The sequence below is a fragment of the Haplochromis burtoni genome, unplaced genomic scaffold, assembly GCF_018398535.1.
Source record: "Haplochromis burtoni strain Fernald_Lab_line unplaced genomic scaffold, NCSU_Asbu1 Contig_129, whole genome shotgun sequence".
Taxonomy (NCBI): Eukaryota; Metazoa; Chordata; class Actinopteri; order Cichliformes; family Cichlidae; genus Haplochromis; species Haplochromis burtoni.
The window spans coordinates 760,659-780,592 of NW_024582490.1; the positions used below are offsets into that span (position 1 = coordinate 760,659).

The following is a 19,934-nucleotide window of genomic DNA, read 5'->3' on the forward strand; positions in this document are numbered from 1 at the left end:
ATCCATCTGCTTTGGCGACCCCTTGCGAATAAAGCAGTTTTATGAAATCCCAGTTTTAATTTTGATAAGAGCTGGTGGGAAGCCCCAAGGGAAGACAAGTACTCTATCACAGCGGCTGTTTGATGTGTGGTATTTTATAATTTAGTCACTAACCAAAAAATGAAAAGAAAACAGCTGGGTAGTGTACGTCATTAGAGACTCAAATGTCACAACATTTATTTTCATCCACAGATGCATGAATTTTTCACCAAGATCTTGTGTTGTTGTAGTTCTGCATAAAGCCTTCTCCCGCACGTCCCAAAGGTTCTGAGTGATGTTAAGGTTTGGACTCTATCCATGTGTGAAAATGATGTCATGCTTCCTGAACAACACTTTCGCAATTTGATCCTGATGAATCCTGGCATTGTCATCTTGAAACCTGTCTGTGCCATCAACATTTACTGATGGAAAGAACCTGGTCATTCAGTATATTCAGGTAGTCAGCTGACCTCATTTTTGGACACATAACTTTGCTGAAGCTAGACGTGACCATTGGAAGCAACCCCAGACCTTAGCATTGCCCTCACAGGCCTGTATAGTAGGCACTAGGCATAATGGGTGCATCACTTCATCCGCTTGTCTCTTCTTACCCTGATGCGTCCTTCACTCTGCAACAGGGGAAGTCTGTGCTCGTCAGACCACGTGACCTTTTCCCTTGCACTGGAGTCCAAGCTTTCTGCTCCCTTGCAAACTGAATCTTTGTTTTCTGATTAGCTTCACTGATAAGTGGATTTCACGTCACTGCTGTTTAATCCCAGTCCCTTGAGTTCTCTTTGCATTGTGCATGAGAAAATGCTCTTACTTTCAATATTAACCATGGCTGTGATTTATACTATTTATTATTGTTAATATTAATCTTTTCCACAATGTGTTTTTTTTTTTTTTTTTTGTCCTGTCCCCTCAACACCAACCGGTTGTTGCAAATGACCGCCTCTCCATGAGCCTTGTTCTGGGGGAGGTTTCTTCCTGTTAAAAGGGAGGGTTTCTTTTTCCCACTGTCGCCTAGTGCTTGCTCACAGGGGGTCTTCTGATATGATGTGACTTCACCAAATGTTTAAGATGATCATTCTCTCACACATTTCTTCTCCACGATAATGGTTCACCACTATCCTTATGGATTTTAATAATCCGTTAGCAATAAAACTGGATTAAGGTTATCAGCAATCTCCTGAGTTGATTTCTTTGCTTGATGCTGGTCAATAATTTGTCCCTTCAGAAGGGAATGACATCTTTTCCAAAACCACAGGATGTTTCTTCTAACACAGTTCAAGAAATGAAAAGCTGCTCACTGCATCAGTTCGGGGGAAATAACCTGTAGCCAGGTCAAACATATTATTCTCTGCAGTGATTATCCAATAGAAGGCTCTTGTTAGCTTGTTGGCTTCATGTTTTTGTGTTTCACACAGGATTTGTATGTTCCTTGATTGGCTCCTTTTTAATGTCTTAATTAACTGATGGTACTGTTTTAAAGTGAAAAACTTCCTTCAAATCAGATGCGTTCATGTCTGTTAAAAGATTTAATTTTGAAACATCAGTAGAAAGTGCTGAGTTTAGTCCCTACGAAAGAAAGTTTGAAAGCACAAAGAGTTGTACAACTTGAATTTAATAAAATCGGAATGAAACACTTGATGTCTGCAAATCAGTGCGTTCAGGTTCCTGTCACAGTTATCCGCCCTACTGGAGTGTCCTCGAGCAAGCACATTTAATCGCCACAAATCAAATGTTCCGTACGTCTTGTTTCTGCTGAGCAAATCAAGAACTCTAAGAATCAGTAAAGATACTGTATCACGCACACACTATCAGCTATACGTGGAAGAATATGGCGGCAATGTTCCAAAACATCCAACAAGCGCGAGCCGACCTCGTCGCCCAGCATCAAAACACAACTAGAGACTTGCCAGCTCGTACTCTGACCTCCGTGTGATCCCGTGCGAAATCTTTATTTCTCTGTAAACAACTCAGACTTCTCACAGCGAACGAACATCAACAAAAGGAGCCTTGGCTGCACTCGGCTATAAACACGCAGCAGAAAATGGCTTCCATCTCTCAGAGCCTATTAAAGCAGCATTATTTTCCTCTTCTGTCTGAGTTGGTGCATCATCATCTCGACAAACTGCCTGATTAGACAGACCCAACTAATAAGAAACCTAAACATCTGTAGCTTTGCTCTTCTCCTCTTCTTCTTTGTTTTTTTAAGCTGGTCTCAGAGAGGAGGAACAGTGTCGTATCTTTGGGTGTCTTTGATTCTATACTAACATGGGCGTGGTGGGTGATGGCAAGAGGCCAAGCTCTGAAAACACAGCAACACGCGTGCTCCAGTGTGCACACTGACAAGGATTGCAGGACCAGAAAGAAACTTTAATGCCAGCCTGAGCAGTGCTGTGTGCACGCTGGAATGCTTAAATGAGCTCTGTCAGTATGTAACTTTACAACATGTGGATAATAAAAGGTAATAACTGCAGGGGGGGCAAGAAACACTTCTGGAAAGTTGTCATTGTGCATGAATGTGAGTGTGACATTTAGAGCCGACCTTTTTGTCGCCGATCATTCTGGCGTTGTAGTTTGAGTGACGCTGGAAGGATTTTTGTCTTTGTTCTGTCTGTGAACGCTGCTGCATGTTGTGTTTGTGCACGCACATGTGGCACTGCCTTTGATTCTGTGTGCGCGGTGCGCCCGTGCATGCGGTGCACCAGAGAAAAAGTAGCAAGGCCACTAACAAGTTAATAAACTCCAGCTGGGCTTTGTTGTGCTGAAGAGTGGCTATGAAGCTCGAGCACATTCTCTGATGTTTAGCTCACATTTCTTCTTTTCAAAGCAGAGCCGAACCCAGATTTTACGTTTTCTTGCTGTAAAGAGCCTGGTAATAGTTACACCCCTATTTTTAATGTGAAATATAATTTATTATTTCACTCTATTTTATCAGCTGCCAATTTTAACACCTTTTTAGACGTTGATTTCAGTTGTTATGAGCCTGCTGAATGGCAGTTATCTCTTGGTATCAATCCCAAGTAGGTGGCCTCCGCTTTCAACTAGTGGGTAGTTATACCTCATTCTGCCCTTCTGAGTGGAGGTTCACAGGTTAAAACGGCATTAAAAGTGGCTGACGTATAATTGAGTCAGCTCTCAACCACAACAGATGAATTTGCCACCAAAAGCGAGCAAACTCTTGTTTTTACTCAGTCTTTAGCTTTGTTTTGGAACAAAAGGTTAGACGTTGGCACTTCCTTTATTTAACCCACTTTTTAACAAGTAAAGAGTGTACATTTGCTAGCTTAGCACAGCACTTAGGAGCAGAGATTATACGCGGACAGTAGACGTCTGTGTTGCTCTCTGTTTATCTCTCATTACAATGGATGGTAGAGGCTTACCGAGCCAGCTCGAAGGTAGAGGGGAGTGCGCCTACTGGCAATATGTGTTGTACTGATAACAACTGATAACAGCCATTAAATGGGCCGATAACAGCTAAATCGCATGGTTTAAAACAGATGTGGTCACACTGGAACATAAATTTAGTTCAAACATAAATATGTCAGCCGCAAAACTTTTTTTTCTTTCTTCACAGTTGTGTGCTTGTCGAAAGGTTTACAGACGTTTCCTTTTTGGGAAGGCTGGCTCGTTGGCGTGTGGGAATCCCAACCCAGTCACATCCCTTTTTCACCTCCCTTTAGAGCTCATTAATCAGATAACCTATGTATTTTTAGAGACCAGTGTGTATGTGCATATTCATTGTTGTGGGCACTGTGCATACTCCCACAGTGGCTAAGTAGTTGTTAGTTATTTTGGATCTCCTTGAACCTTTGCTGTTTTTGTCCACCACATTTATATTAATAAGTGCACAACAAAATATTAGAGCAAATTCTTAATATAGCCGCTGCAGTTCAGGCTCAGTAGAAACTAGGTCTACAGCTAGGTTAGTGTCATTTCAGCCTCTTCTGTTATTAGGCATGCACGGGGAAAAAATAGAAATACATCTCTGACTGATTCTATATACTCAGAAAAACTGCAGCTGACTGTATATTTTGGTTCCCGCTTGGTTTATTTCCTCTGTACTGTAAACATCAACCTATTGGAGGTCATTCTCCCATCTGTCACTCCTCCCACCATCTGCCTTAGATACAGTTTACAGTTTAGAAACAGTTTAAAATGCAGCGCAGTGCCAGGTACAGCAAGGGTCTCAAACCGCGTACCATGAAGGACAGAGAGTCTGCAGGTTTTTGCCTTCAGAGGTGCTGAACTGATTTCAAAAGCTCGACATTAAGCACACAGTCTATCACAAACTGCAAAAAATCCTTTAGCCTGTGCTATCTGTAATACACATGTTAGACCTTTAGAAATTTCACCTCAGCTGTCCTCCTCTCTTCTTCTGCATTTACTCAGAATAATCTCCTGGTACTCTGAGACACATGGTTGGAGATTTGTATTAATAGAAGCTTTTATTTATTTATTGTGATTATGCTTGCGCCTCAAAATTAATGTCCCGGTGATTTATTTATGTTTATTAAGCACCATTAGTCAGAAATAAGATTTCATGCTATGCCGGGAACTGTAATTCCAGCTCTTGATCATTGCTCTCTGTTGCTTCTTTCAGTGAGAATAAGTAGAAGCTCAGTTTATAGAAATTCTGCTGCATATGATGTAGTCAATTTTATGAGCTTATAACTTTTGCTAAAGAGCAGAATCTGTCGCTTTAAGGGGTAATTAGAGGATGCTGTTGCATTAAATTCTGTTAGGATCTGAGTCCACTCTGCAAACAAATATAAAATCTTTTCTTAAATATAAACCAGCAGTTGTACTGTCCACCCATGTCAAGCCAGCATACACCTAATCTTGCTATCAAGACCAAAAGCATCTGAACCAACAGGAGCCGGCTGACTGGCAATAAAGTAAGAGTCTTCACTCTGCTGAAGTGGAAAATCTCACTCAGTCTAGCATTATTGCATGTAACTTTGACCTGCTGAGTTACAAATAAAGGTTGAGGGTTTTGATTAATCACCAAGTTACATATTGACAGACCCACCATGCCAGCGACTTGCAGTCATGTGAAAAGGAGACTTTTCACTGCAGTCCTTTGAAAACCCAAGTCCACCCTTACTCACTCCATCGGAATTAAGAGGGTCAGTAACTGATCATCAGCAAGTGTGAGCACCTCTATGAAAGCAGCTATTTTGGCATTTTACAGTTTATTACGAGTGTACATCCCAGGAACTTCATCTCAAGGTCAGACACTGAGCAGTACAGTACGTCAAAAGCAATTTCAAAGCATGGTAGTGGAGGGGTGATGGTTTGGGTTCATTTTAAAGCTACAGGACCACCTGAGCACCTTACAGTCATTGAGTCAAGTCCTCTGTATGCCAAACTGTTTGTCCACTGTCCCAGCTGTCATAGGGGAATCCGTCGCAGGGCTAACACATTAAGACAACCATTCACACTTGCATTCACACCTACGGCCCATTTAGAATCACCAGTTAACATTGCCCATTGGTTCTCTTTGGACTGTGGGAGGAAGCCATAACCCACAGAAACACAGCAGACTCTGCACAAAATGCAAACTCAGGACCTTCTTGCTTGCAAAAGCGCTAACCACAGAAGACTGTGCCACTCTAGTATTCTAGTCAAATCTGAAGCCATCTGTTTGACAGCTAAAGCTTGGCTGAAATTGGGTCATGTAACAGGCCAGTGATCTCAAGTACAGCAGAGAACAGAATGGCTGAAAAAGAAAAGAATCAAGGTGTCCAAGTCCAGATCCTCAACCTAGTGCTGAAACGTCGAGGTGGAACCGAAAGCTGTGCATAAACAAATGTTTACATACCTCACTGAACTGAATAGTAAGCCAAAATCCCTCCCCAGTGATGTTAGAGACTGATAAAGTCACACTGAAAATAATTTCATTGAAATATTGCTGCTGAAGCTGGTTTTGCAAGCTATTGAATCATTGGTTATATTTAGTTTGTCCCAAGTACTAAACAGACTTCTGTGAAAAGATTTTTCCCACTTACATGTATATTATTAGAATATCTGCCAATAACTGGGCTGCAATCAGAAGTAAAAATATGATTTAAAAAAAGATTGATTTATTTATATCCTTTGCCTTCCTTACATGAGTGATCGCAACAGCAGATATCAGTGGACCAAACTGTTGCATCACCACAGTAACAAATCTCTGAGTTTGTTTTAAGCAGCTGTTATGCTTCTTATTCTTGTTCTTCTGTAAACAATGGAAGTCTGCATAGTTTCGTGGGATTTAGCGCCTCCTGAGGTAGCATTTTGTACTTTTGGTGAAACTCAGGCTAACAGTTTCCCCCATTTCCAGTGAGATTTTAGATTTTCCTTTATTTTTTGTTAATAAATCAACTGTATTTGTTCTGTGTAACATCCATAGATGTGTTGCTTTTGATTTTCAGTAAAAACAAAGTAAAGAAACCCGGTTGTGGCTAGCGCTAGGCTAGGCTCATCAGAGCCCTTGACTAAATCAGAGTCCTGACAAGTGCTTAGTGGACAGTTGGATTGTGTGCTGATAACATTACAGACTTGGGTTTTTTTTTTTTTAACTTATTACCTTGTAAAAATGCATCTCAAACTTCCACGCTGTGCTATATCTCTATGGTGCAGCTAGCATATGTTGCTAAAGATCTGCATTATCAGGATCATTGGAGTGAACGGAGATGACGCGACTCTTCCATTCATCGGCTCTGGGCTCCATGTGCTGTGTTAATGGTAGTTGCTAGGTTACCAAGGAAACAGGAGAGTGATGAGATATGGCACAACACGTGTCTTGGCAGCAGTGCCCGCTATAATACCAAAAGTTGACCGTTGTAGATTTGAATGAGAAATATGATCTGTGGCGAGAAGACTAAGTTTAGTTTCAAACTGCTACTTTTAATTTTGTGTATAAGCAGGACAGAAATCCCAAGGAAGATTAATGGTAAAGGGCTAATGAGGAGCTTGCATCTGCTTTCAGATATAAGCATATATATATATATATATATATTTTGCTACTTTAGACCAGTTAGTGAGAAAAACAAAGCAAATATGTTAAAGTTGATGTCCAACACTGTGCTTGGGTAAAAATACAGCCTTGTGTTAGTGAGAGTGAGGAAGACATCAATCAAAGGCCATTTCAACCTCTTTCATATCTCTCCCAACCACTCACTTTGAAACACCAGAAACAAATCCAGCACCAGAGAGAGAGAGAGAGAGGGAGTTATAGAGTGATAGGAGATAGGCAGAGCAAGAGTGAGGGAGTGAGAGAGCTTTTTCTATTTATAACCTGTGTGCCCGGAGAGGAGGGAGATGGTTGTTCGAAAGCACACTCGCGCATGATTTTGTTCCGCAGTGCACAGGCTGCTGCTTAAAACACACAGGAACATACAGCAAACACTGCACATGTCAAACAAATTATATACCACGCTGGTGATGAGACGGGTCATCACTGGGAAATTTAATGGCTGTTTGGTATGCCGAGAGGAGGTACATGATTGGTCCAGTAATCATCCATAGGAACTGTACTGCCCCCCACCCCCCTATCACACACGCACACGCCATAGATGGAAAGCATTTTTGTGTTCTTAAAACTGGTGTGTGTGTGTGTGTGTGTGTACAGAGACACATTTTAACTCACAGTTCAGCATTATTTTATGTAGCTAAAGCAACAACTCCTCCTCGCTCCTCACTTACACAACCTGCAGACCAAAACATTCCCACTGAGATTTATCTGTTTCACAACATCCACGCAGAGGGAGTAAAACATCAACAGTGTTTTAACACTGATTATAGTGGTCTGCGTAAGGAAAACTTGTAATGAAGTTTTTTTTTAAGAAAATCTTTTTCAGTGGAGACTTTAGTTGCTTTCATTTTTCAGTTTCATTCCAACTAAGAAGTTCATCACCTGTTCTACATCTCAGCTGGAATTTTTTTTTAAATCTGCTTTTTTTTCTTGTTTTTTTGGTTGTTGTTGTTTTTTGTTTTTTTTACCTGTTTGTTCATCTCAACCCAATTTAAAGTGTAGTTTGATTTCATGTGTGTACAGAACACATGAATATATTGGCATTTTACAGTTTATTACGAGTGTACATCCCAGGAACTTCATCTCAAGGTCAGACACTGAGCAGTACAGTACGTCAAAAGCAATTTCAAAGCATGGTAGTGGAGGGGTGATGGTTTGGGTTCATTTTAAAGCTACAGGACCACCTGAGCACCTTACAGTCATTGAGTCAAGTCCTCTGTATGCCAAACTGTTTGTCCACTGTCCCAGCTGTCATAGGGGAATCCGTCGCAGGGCTAACACATTAAGACAACCATTCACACTTGCATTCACACCTACGGCCCATTTAGAATCACCAGTTAACATTGCCCATTGGTTCTCTTTGGACTGTGGGAGAAAGCCATAACCCACAGAAACACAGCAGACTCTGCACAAAATGCAAACTCAGGACCTTCTTGCTGTGTGGCAACAGTGCTAACCACCGTGCCACGGGAATGCAACATATAGATAAAAACTGACTTTGCACAGTCAGTCAGGGGACGACCATGGTTCAGGGGGTTGGGAAGCTCATCTTGTAACCGGAAGGTTGCCGGTTCGATCCCCTGCTCTCTCTGTCTTGGTCGTTGTGTCCTTGGACAAGACACTTCACCTACTGGTGATGGCCAGAGGGACTTCTGTCAGTCTGCCCCAGCTGTGGCTACAACTGTAGCTTGCCAGTGTGTGAATGTGAGAGTGAATGAATAGTTTAATTGTAAAGTGTTTTGAGGGTCTCAAAAAGCGCTATGTAAAATGCAATCCATTATTATTCTAACTTTATGGTTCAACACAGCCTTAGGAAGCTGTCTTGTAGTCTTCAGGAATAGTTCTCTAGGCTTCTTGAAGGACATTCAAAGCTCTTCTTTGGATGTTGGCTGCCTTTTTTTTCCTGTTCTCAGTTCAGATGATCTTCAATAAAGTCGAAGTCCGGACTCTGGGGAAGCCAATCCATGATCATTCTTTAAACCAAGTGCAGATGTATCCCACATGTCCCTTGTCAGGTCGTTGCTGAATGTTTGTATTTCTTAACAACAACATTCAGATCAGTTTTCTCAAATATATAGAACGTACTGCACTGAGAGATGCCATCCTCAGAAGCACAACATAAAGAAACGAGACTTTTGCACAGTACTGAATATAATACTTAAATGTCTGTAACTCCCATACCACATTTTTTATGACCCACGGGGCTTTTATCTTGCCAAACGAAAGACTTGAAGGTAGTGTCAAAGGTGAGCTCCCAAAGATGTGAGAGTATAAATATTAGTGCAAACGGAAGGACCTGAGAAACTGTCACGTTTGGAGTTTCACTACGACCTCTGTGGCTGCTATTTTTTGTGTAGTTGCAGTTTAAAATGTAATAACCCTAAAATGATAATTTGCCATTTTTACATTTCCATCTGAAATCATCAAACGAACATGTTCAAACATGTTAATGAATTTTTCACAGGGATGATAGAATATATAAACTCTTTTTTAAAACCCCTGAACTGCCTCTGGTTCGATGGGATACCCATCTGTGCCAAGAGAAACTAACTGTCGGTGTCTGTCTTTCACTTTATGACAGAAGATATTTAAGCAAGTTTCTTAAGAAGCTGAAACATCGTTAAAGTCCAAATGCAAAACAGGGCTCGGTTTGAACCCTCATGACTCGTAGTTTCATGTTGACCTCCTACACAAATCCAGCTCAAACTTTCCTCGAGCTCGCACCTGTGGGTGGGCCTATAAATAGCACGCACACATTTTCTCCTTCGTTTTCACCTTAGTGTGAGGTTTGGTTTTGGCGTCCAAGTGTTTCTCAGTTAGTCATTTCATGCGTGCGAGCCCTGCCTGATAATGCAGATGTTTATGAAGGAGAGCCCCTCTGCTACACAGCTGTGCACATATTTCCTCACCTGCTTCATGTATGGGGCGTGTTATTTGTTCAGACGTTGTTTTTTATTATATTTATGTCTGAGGGTTAAAAAGTAGATGCATGTAATGTGAGAAAGCAGGCACGATTAATTCAGGTTTATATGTAATGTCCTCAACTATTAAAACATGTCCTTTCCCGCTTTCTCTCTGTCTCTCTGCAGCGTCAGACAACAGCCAGCGGTTTCAGGAGACATGTTTCGCCTTCGCTTTAACGCCGCAGCAAGTTCAGCAGATCAGCAGCTCAATGTAAAATTTAACGCCGCTCCGGCAACGCAGGATGCTGAATTGTTCATGAATAATTCAGAAATGTACAGGGTTTGCGCGGCTGCGCATTGATAAATGTGTTTCTGCTCTCAAAGGGACATCTCGGGGACCAAGTGTGACTTCTCAGTTCAGGTTCAGTTGCGGTTTTGCCTGTCGGAGACCAGCTGTCCTCAGGAAGACCATTTCCCCCCCAATCTGTGTGTGAAAGTAAACGGGAAGCCGTGCAACCTGCCGGTGAGAAGCGCTCAGCCGTTTAATAAAGAATGTTAGAATGCCACCTGGAAAACGACATTAATGATATTCGCTTCTCATTTCTAGGGTTATCTTCCTCCAACCAAAAACGGTGTCGAGCCCAAGCGGCCCAGCCGCCCAATCAACATTACCTCACTAGTCAGATTGTCCACCACAGTCCCCAATACCATCGTGGTGTCGTGGACCGCTGAGATCGGAAGGGTAGGAGCCAAAGCTTTTTGCAGTGTGTGTGAATAACTGACACTTTAGATGCGTAATGACTGAATTTAAACATTTGCTGGTTGCAGCTGCTCAAATACGAAGGCTTACTTTTTGCTTTTCTCAGCTTTGGTGTCGTTCTGAAGTTGAAAGCAGATATCTGACTTCCTGCAGCTCCCCCAACCTCGTCTAAGCCTCTTCCATCAGACAAACACGTAAACAAGCTTAATACAAATAAGACGAAGCTAATTCTGGCTTTACAAAGAAATGACATAGAAATATTATGTGTGAATGTCTTGTGCTCAACTCATTGCACTCTTGCTCCTTTACTTCCTCTGCAGACTTTTTCACTCTTTATACTTCCAAGCACTTGAATCACAATATAGTCTTTTTTTATTTTTAGTAACACAACATAAGGGACTAGAGACAAGTTACGGTTTGACTTTTTTTTTTTTTTTAATGGCATCATGATCATTAAAAAAATTAAATAAATTCTATTGTGTGCTCTATCCAGATACAACACGGTTAATTAATCTGGTGTTGGAGCTGATCTGCAGGTGTTATTAATGTGAATGTTCTGTCTTAAATAGAGGTCCTGAAAATCTGCATTAATCTTGATTAATGTATGTCCCCATTTATGCAACGGGGTGCTGCCGCATGCCTCAGTGTATGATCACATCACACGGTGTTCTTAACTTACTGTGTTCACATAGATGACAGACAAAAAAAGAAGAAGAAGCAGAGAAGAGCCTATTTAAAAAAAGACTTAAAGAATACTTTGATTATATAAAGAGGCTTTCAAATTGGTGCGAAGCCCAGGAAGGGGCACAGTGTTCCCTTTTTACAGCCAAACGTTGTAAAAGAAAACCAAAATTGGATAAAAACTACAACTTCAGGGGAAGATTTCCCTTTAAAATACATGGATTCAGAGGCGTTTGATGAAGGATTTCAGGATAAACGCGTCATAAATGTGATTAAGAAAATTCTGTCTTTATATTTGCTGGCTTTTATCGAGGTGGGTGGAGACGGACAGTAGAGGGCGGTAAAGGAAAGGTCTGAGAACAGAAGAGCTTGCTGACTGTTGCACAACTTACATTAGTGTCACAGCAGATGGATCGATTTCACTGAGACTGTGGAGGCAAACATTGAAAGTTATACTGAGTAACATGTTCAAGGACGTGCTGTCACTCTCTGTCGTGTCTTCCCGTGTGTTCAGAGTTACTCGATGGCGGTGTACTTGGTGAAGCAGCAGTCGTCCACAGTGCTGTTACAGAGACTGCGAGCTAAAGGCATCAGAAACCCAGACCACTCCAGAGCACTCAGTAAGCACCTCTTTTTAAAAGAAGCACCTATCCAGTGTATCAGCTAATGCTGTTCTTCTGTTTCCACTGTAATTTAATGTATCAAAGGCTGAATTTGTGGTGTGGGACAGGGCAAAAGGCTTAAGACTGAACTCTTGTTTTGAAATGTTTTCATCCAGTCAGATGGGAGCTGTCTGTATATTTCTTGCATGCTGTTTTGCAAGTTGCATAAAAAGATTTAGGTGCAGTCAGGCAGTGATTCAGGAGGCTCATCTGGTAGGAGAAGTCAGGACTTTGGTTCTGACACTGACACGTGTTTGTCCTTCTCCTCTACCCTGCAGTAAAAGAGAAGCTAACAGCCGACCCAGACAGCGAAATAGCCACAACCAGCCTTCGAGTGTCGCTCCTCTGCCCGGTAAACATGCTCCCTGCTCCTCATGAATTTAAGGCCCTTTTTCGAGGTTCAGTCATGCCCAAACACGTTGCTCCATTCTTTACTTTTCTTTTTCCTCTCATTTTACTTTGTATGTGACTCGACATGCCCTCGCACATAACTTATGTATGTGAACATGAACCACCTGTCTTATTGTCTTCTGGCCCCTATCCTGTTTTGCTATATGGGTTTGTTGTGTTTGTGACATTTGTGTGTCACTTATACTTCCTTCGTGGCCTGACTACGTATGTGCTCACTGCGCAGCTGGGGAAGATGCGGCTGATGATCCCGTGCCGGGCGCTGACATGTTCCCACCTGCAGTGCTTCGACGCCACACTTTACATCCAAATGAATGAGAAGAAGCCCACCTGGGTGTGTCCCGTCTGCGACAAGAAGGCGCCGTACGAGCATCTCATCATTGATGGGTAGGTCGCTGTGGCCTGCCGGTGACCTTTGATCAAATAGTGGCAAGAGTGGTCCTCTTCTAAATACCGTGGTTGTAACAAATGCTTATTTCAGTTATTGTTGCCTTTCTATCAGCTCAAAGCAGCCCGGCCGTTCTCCTCTGACCGCTGACATCAATGGGTTGTTTTTGCAGAGAGAACTGGATATTGGATTTTTCTCTCTTTGGTTTTTTTCAGGCAATTTTCTGTAAACTTTAGAGATGATTATAGAGGAAAATCCCAGCAGACCAGCAGTTTGTGAAACGCTCAGACCAGCCCGTCTGACACTAACAGCAATGCCACGTTCAAAGTCACTTAAATCACTTTTCTTCCTCATTCTGATGCGTCGTTTTGAAATTCAGCAGGTCGTCTTGTCCCTGTCTACATTCCAAAAATCCACTGAGTTGGTCCCATGTGATTGGCCAATTAGAAATGTGTGTTAACAATCAGTTGAACAGGTGTACCTAATAAAGTGGCTGGTCAGTGTACGTGCCACACTATATTTTTTGCAGCAAAAAACAGCCTTTATGTTTAAAGTCCCAGAACACTGTAACAATTTACCTCGTCTCTCCTTTTCTTGTTGTTGTTTGTTTGTTGTTGCTCTGTGGAGCGTTGTATTGTTTTCTTTATTTACTCTGTTACTCAATGCTTGCTATGTGGTTCTTCTTCACATATATATATATATATATATATATATATATATGATGGGATACAAATAAAATGATACAGCATAAGGGATTTACTCTAATAAATGTAGTGGGGGGGTTTATCTTCCAAACACTTGCTCAATATAAAAGAACCGTGTGTGGAATGATTTTTAGAGAGAAACTGTAAAGTGGATGTGAAGTCTTTTTCTCTTGGTTGCTGTATGACATGTATGTTTGTTCTCAGGCTTTTTGTAGAGATCCTCAATAGCTGCACGGACTGTGATGAGATCCAGTTTAAGGAGGATGGCAGCTGGGCCCCCATGAGGTCTAAGAAGGAAGTGCAGGAGGTGTCCTCTGCTTCCTATAACAATGGGCTGGATGGTGAGATGAGGGATAAACAAGGAGGGAGGGAAGGGGAATGCTAGCCTGAAAGCCTGCCTTTAGTGATCCCAGCTTTAATTAGGCGAGGCATCTGTTGGGAGAAGTTGTGTTTTTGTTTTTTTTTAACTGTTCAGTCTCTGAAAAGCAAAAACATTTGCACAAACACAAACTGATACATCACCGCCGCTCTACAGGCTCATGCCGGACCGCCGCAGGCTCAGATCAGCGGAGCTCCTCGGCATCCAGCCACGGAGGCAGCGACAGCAGCAACGGCAAGAAAGTGGAAGTGATCGACTTGACACTGGACAGCTCCTCAGACGATGAAGGACCGGATTCGCCGCCGCCGCCGCCCCCAACGCTGCCTCCTCCTATCAAAAGAGCGTGCCCTTCGATGTCCCCGACCTCGCCACCCGTCATCAACAAAGGGTGAGGCGAGCACACACCCTAGATGCTGATTTAATCTCCGCAGGCAGGTTGAATTTGATTAAATGTGAAATTGATGCTCGTTTTAGCCGCTCGCGTGGGCAGTTTTGTCTCTCTGCTTAAATGATTCATGAGCACAGCATCTTCTTGACATTTCACATCGGCGCTCGCAGTCGGTGCCCGAGCGTGTCGACGAAACATTTGCGTCTGATGACCCGATTGACTTTCCATAACTCGCCTCGCTTGCCTTTTTTGCAAACAGGAATCAAAGTTCAGCCAATCACAGTTTGTCGCAAAATTTCAAAACTGCCGACAAACAGACCCGACTGAAGTCTTGAATCCAGCTTTAGTATGGCTATGAAATTTAAACAGCTGCCTTTTCTACCAATCCAAAATTCATTAGGTGCATCTGCTGCTCCCATTTCTCTTTAATGAATCCTGTGAGTGTTACTTTTCTAATTGAAGGTGACAGGACGGCCCTGTGGTTTATCCCAGTACACATGACACATCATAAAAGCCTTATTAGAAGTTACGTGGCTTCTTTAGTTCTTTATCTCTTCGTCTTCTTCCTCTGTGTTTGCCTTTAGCGTGTTGAACCTGCACCATCAGGCCTCTCCTGTGAGCCGTACCCCCAGCATGCCCGGGATAGACACCAGCTACATCCCTCCTGTCCCCCCTCTCATCCAGGACTACAGGCCCTACTACCACACCCCCAATGACCTTTCAGGTAATGACACACATACAGGATGCTTTGCAAGTATTCATGAATACATGTGCATTAGTAAAGATACTGTTGTGTACAGTGCATTTATGTAAACCTAACTATAACCTATATCATTCACAGTGTGTAGCCAAATTTGATTAAAATTGTGCTAACTTTATTTAAAATTCTGCCAAAGAGCCACACTGTTCTAACATAACAAAAGTATTGTGCAAAAGTCTTGAGTCACCTCTCATTTCTTCCTGTTTATCTTCCAGTGAGCCACGCTTTGTTGTCATTTTTCAAAGTGCAGCAGTTCTCCAGGCTTTCTGAAGGTCTTTGGCTCATCGTGGCTCATTCAGTAGAAGTAATAATTAATAATAAATGCTCCTAACTCAAGATAAGAAGCAGTGTTGTGTTTACACATAACAGACAATTTAGCAACGCATTTTAAATTCTATCTTTAGCACTTTGTTAGTAGCAGCCTGACACAAAAGTTTGCCATTTTCATACTTTCTTTAGTTGAATCAGATGAAAAATGCCAGAGCTAACACAGTTTGACAGATATAAAATAGTATTTTTGCTCTAACACAGTGATTCCTAAAGAGCTATTAGTTAACTGATCTCAGTGTAGTGTGCAATGTGTCCTTAAAAACACTGAAGAAACTGCATAAGTGGAGGACAAAAGAAGTGATAAGACCAAAAAATGTCAGGCTTAAAAAAAACAAACAAACTGTAGCCTCACTTGGATTAATGCAGAAAAGACATTGATTCATTATGCAATAACATGTGGAAAGCGTCTCATTTACAACAACTTCATGCTGAAAATGATCCCAAACATTACAAATGCATTAAAAGGATCAACCTGTCTTGGGTCAACCTGTCTTGCCCAGTGATATTTGGCATGCAGACTGGAGCAGCCAGGGATCAAACCACCAACAGAATAGTAGATAACCTGCTCTACTTCCTGAGCTACAGCCACCCCAAAGCTTACAGCAGCTGGTATTCCCAGACGGTCTTCCATCCAAGTGCTAACCATCCCCTACCCTGCTTAGCTTCTGACTTCAGCCGAGACTGGGCATGCTCAGGGTGCTATGGTCATAAACTCTAACAATAACAGCACTGCATTTCCATGTATGATTGCAGGTGTTTCAATATATTGTTGTGCCTATTTCCCATTTTTCTGACAAGGAGGTGGCTCAAGACTTTTGCACAGTAAATTCTGAAAGAAAACACAATGGAAAAGGCAAAAAGCTTAAAATTGCAACTGAACTTAACTCTTTAACTTTTAATGAATCGACCTTGCCTATTTCACAGATTTGTGCCTCTCTGTGCTTCTGACTTCTCTTAACTTTTAAAAAAAAACAAACCCCATACAATATGTATTTGCATTTGTGATATTCATCACTGACCTTTTCTCTACTTTATTTCCAGAGTTGAATTTTTTCTCTTTTCTTCAAGGGGACAATCATCCGGTACGTACAGCAGTGTTTGATATTGTGTAAACGTGGCTGAATTTAGCAGCTGAAACACTTTGTTGTTTTCAGTAAAATCCTGGAAGCCTGTGAGAACAAAATGTTCAAAACGTGCTTATGGAAAAAAAGAAAGCACAAGCTTTGTTTTTAGCCCTCCTCAGAAACAAGCTGCCCTCTTTGTGTTATTTCTCATAAAATGTGTCTGTTACCGAGCGTTCTTATTTCTTCTGCCTCTGGGCTGTAGTCTGTACTGGTTATTTAAGGAGAGATGAAGGTTTGCCAAATAAGAGTGTCTTGCATAGCTTCAGTAGTGCAATATCCAGCTGTTATCTGCATCTGGGATTTCTTCTGCCAGTGAGGATGAATGGGATGCCATATGTGTCTAAAATAGTATTAAAATTCAACAGCAACTGCACATCAAGAGTCAGTATTGCTTTGCATGAATCCACAGACTTCACAGTGAGGAGTTTTTGTTGGAGAGCGGTTTCGTTGCTTCCTGAAAGTTTTAAATACACCTGTGCTCCAGTGGTCACCTGTAATGACTTACAGGCATAGGTCAGTTTTACACATTCTTCACAACTGCATGACAGCGACTGTACATGCAGTATAATACGTGAGATTTGAATTAAAGAGTTTTTGGAGAGCTCGCCGTATGTGCCCCCCCCGTTCTGGGTCATGACTGCAGCTTATGGGTATGAAGAATGAGTTCCTTAACCCTGCATTCTCTTCGAAGACCACCAGAAGGCGATATCTGTTTTTCCAGACTTTGGGTCATGTAGAAGTCTGAAGGGAAACTTCTTTCTGTCTTCTTGACTCTCTCTTGCTGAGTTTATGGGCTAAGTCACTCATTTTGGGTCATATTCAGTCTATTTATCTGCCTATCAGCACTTTGGTCAGTGGTTGCTGTTTTTAAAGTGCTTTATAAATAAAGTTGGCTTGGCTGTTTTTTGATTCCTGGTCATAATGTGTTCTATAATGGAGCAAGTCATGACTTCAGAAACAGCAGATGACTATTTCCACCTTTCACACTCTCTGTGGTTCAGGTAAAAGTCACTTCCTGTTTAATGGGAGTTCTATTTCCCCACTCTCGCTAAACCATCGTTTATATGGGATATCTCTGTCCCATATAAACAAAGACTTAGGTATACCTAAGTCTTATCTTACCATACCTAGGTATTACCTGTTGTTGTGAAGTGAAACTAACAAGATCACACTATACACACTTTAGTAAAATGGAACGCCATCCATCTATTGTCTTCTGCTGATCCGGGGCTGGGTCACGGAGCCAGCAGCCTCCCTCTAAACCTCCTCCAGCTTATCTGAGGAAACAGCAAGGCCAGCGGAGGCCTGCCAAGAGATGGAATCTCTCTGACGTGTCTTGGGGCAACCCTGAGGCCTCCTCCCAATGGGACATGCCTGGAACACCATGCCAAGGATGCATCCTTGTCAGACACCTAAGCCACCTCAGCTGGCTGCTTTTGATGTGGATGAACAGTGGCTCTACTGTGAGCCCTGCCCAAATGGCTAAACTCCTCACCCTATCTCTAAGGGAGGTCTTCTGAGAAATCTCTTTTCCACCACGTGTATCCATGATCTCATTCTTTCGGTCGCTACCCAGAGCTTGTGACCATATTTGAGCGTAGGCACATCTTTGCTTTTACACTCACCTCTCTCTTCACCATGACAGAGCACTACATTGTCTGTTATTAAACTGTATCTTATGCAGAACAGCTCACCTGCGTGAAATGCACAAAGATTGCCTGTTAGAGTTCTGTCTGGTTGTCTGGGATAGTTTAGTAATCTCTTATGTTTCTCTTATTCTTCTCTTATGTTCTCGCTGTTTGAATGTGTTGTTAGTAAATGAGAAACATAAAAGCAGGATATGCAGATGGGTGAATGATATTTGAACTACTCTCAGACTTAAACTGACCCACATCTGGGTCTTTCAGGACTTTGTGCCTCACTAACACCCCCTCCCTGCTTCTGTTTCTGCCTCCTTTCAGCATTACAACATGGTTATGGCAGCAGCGGCGGCTGCCTCGGCCTCAGAAGACCACGAGCTGCTTCTCAACCGCTTCATGCCCTACACCACCTCCTCCTCCGCCTCCCACCTGTTCCTCGACCAATCGGCAGTCTCCTCTGCGCCTTCGCTGACAGCGCCGACCAACGGGGTGAGCAATTCGGGCAGCACCAGCAGCCTGGTCTCGTCCAGCAGCCTCCGTGACACTCATTCGACACACTCGTCCTCACATTCGAGCTCACACTCCTCACACACGCATCCCGGGGTGGTGGCCAGCCGGAGCAGCACTGAAGCTGCGGTGGCGGCTATTTACGGCGGGATACCCGATGTTATATCGTTGGACTGACCCTGGATGAGTGGAGATGACGGCGCGGGCACAGCTGGAATCCAGTAACAAACAAACGATCACAAACTCAACCGCGAGGGGTGACTTTTAAGAAACTAGACTGCCCCCCCACCCCCACCCCACCCCCCGCGAGTCATCAAACCCTGAACATTCGAGGAGCCGTGACGACGAGTCTGTCTCAAGAAGAGCACTAATAATATGAGCGGACAACTGACCCGAGTTCAGTCCCGAGTCATCACTTAAAGGTGTGGACATTGTGTTGGTGTGCTGACTTTAGATCAGAAACCTGTCCAGCATGTGAACCCACGTTACTGCTATACTGGTACCAACCCGGCACAACGAGCAAAGATGCTACCTGAGCAAAAACACAAAGGAGAGGGGGGGGGGGAGCTCTTTTCTCTTTCTTTTTTTTTTTAAAAATAAAAACAAAGGAGCGGCACCGTGTACAGAGAACAGAATCTATTTTCCTCTTTTACTTTTGTATGTTAAATCGGGACAATTTCAGTCTAGAGAGCTGCTTCAGTCGTTGTTTGTAAGTGGAGGACTGAGTCGGGTTTAATTTTTTTGTGTTCTCACACAAACACGAGCTCATTCATATGCCTGTTGCCATGTGGTTTGCTCTCTTTTAGCTATACCCCGTTTCCAGATGTCAGATTTGCATTTCTCCGATCTAAACTTCACTTCTCTCTGCGTGCTGTTCTCTTTTTCTCACGTTCAAATTCACGGCATTTTGTGTCTCTCTCTGACGACGGGAGCTTTTCAGACGCTGAATATACAGTTTATTAATGTGCTAATAATTTTATTATGCTTTTAAGTTATGTATGATATTTAAGCCTTTAGAAATATATATATATATATATGAATATATATGCATTCCCTTTGACCTTCAGGTTGATGCTGTGGGGAGTGTGGAATTAGCCATTTCCATTTTATTTTAATGTTTTTCATTTCCTCTCCTCAATTCCCGCCTCCTTTTAGAGACTCTACCTGCAGACAGCATTTAGAAGTGAAACTATTTATACCTGCCAGTTTAGAGGTTTTCGATGGAACAGTTTCAGTTGTTTATTTCATTTGCACAATG

General features: G+C 42.4%; 1 protein-coding gene across 3 annotated transcripts in view; it reads left to right on the forward strand.

Moving 5' to 3' along the window:
- Positions 1-19,928, forward strand: part of LOC102292082 (E3 SUMO-protein ligase PIAS1) — a 55,288-nt gene extending 35,360 nt beyond the window's left edge. For 2 of the 3 annotated variants that reach the window (XM_005930420.2, XM_042224136.1), the window contains exons 3-13: positions 10,132-10,216; positions 10,330-10,468; positions 10,553-10,687; positions 11,901-12,006; positions 12,327-12,400; positions 12,683-12,843; positions 13,753-13,889; positions 14,084-14,315; positions 14,900-15,039; positions 16,447-16,487; positions 18,491-19,928. In XM_005930420.2, coding sequence (XP_005930482.1) covers positions 10,132-10,216; positions 10,330-10,468; positions 10,553-10,687; positions 11,901-12,006; positions 12,327-12,400; positions 12,683-12,843; positions 13,753-13,889; positions 14,084-14,315; positions 14,900-15,039; positions 16,447-16,487; positions 18,491-18,853 — 1,613 coding nt within the window. In that variant the 3' untranslated portion in view covers positions 18,854-19,928. Of the gene's footprint in view, positions 1-10,131; positions 10,217-10,329; positions 10,469-10,552; positions 10,688-11,900; positions 12,007-12,326; positions 12,401-12,682; positions 12,844-13,752; positions 13,890-14,083; positions 14,316-14,899; positions 15,155-15,690; positions 16,608-18,490 lie in introns of those variants that run through there. The other variant, XM_042224137.1, reaches the window with a different exon arrangement.
- Positions 19,929-19,934: the final 6 nt, after the last annotated feature.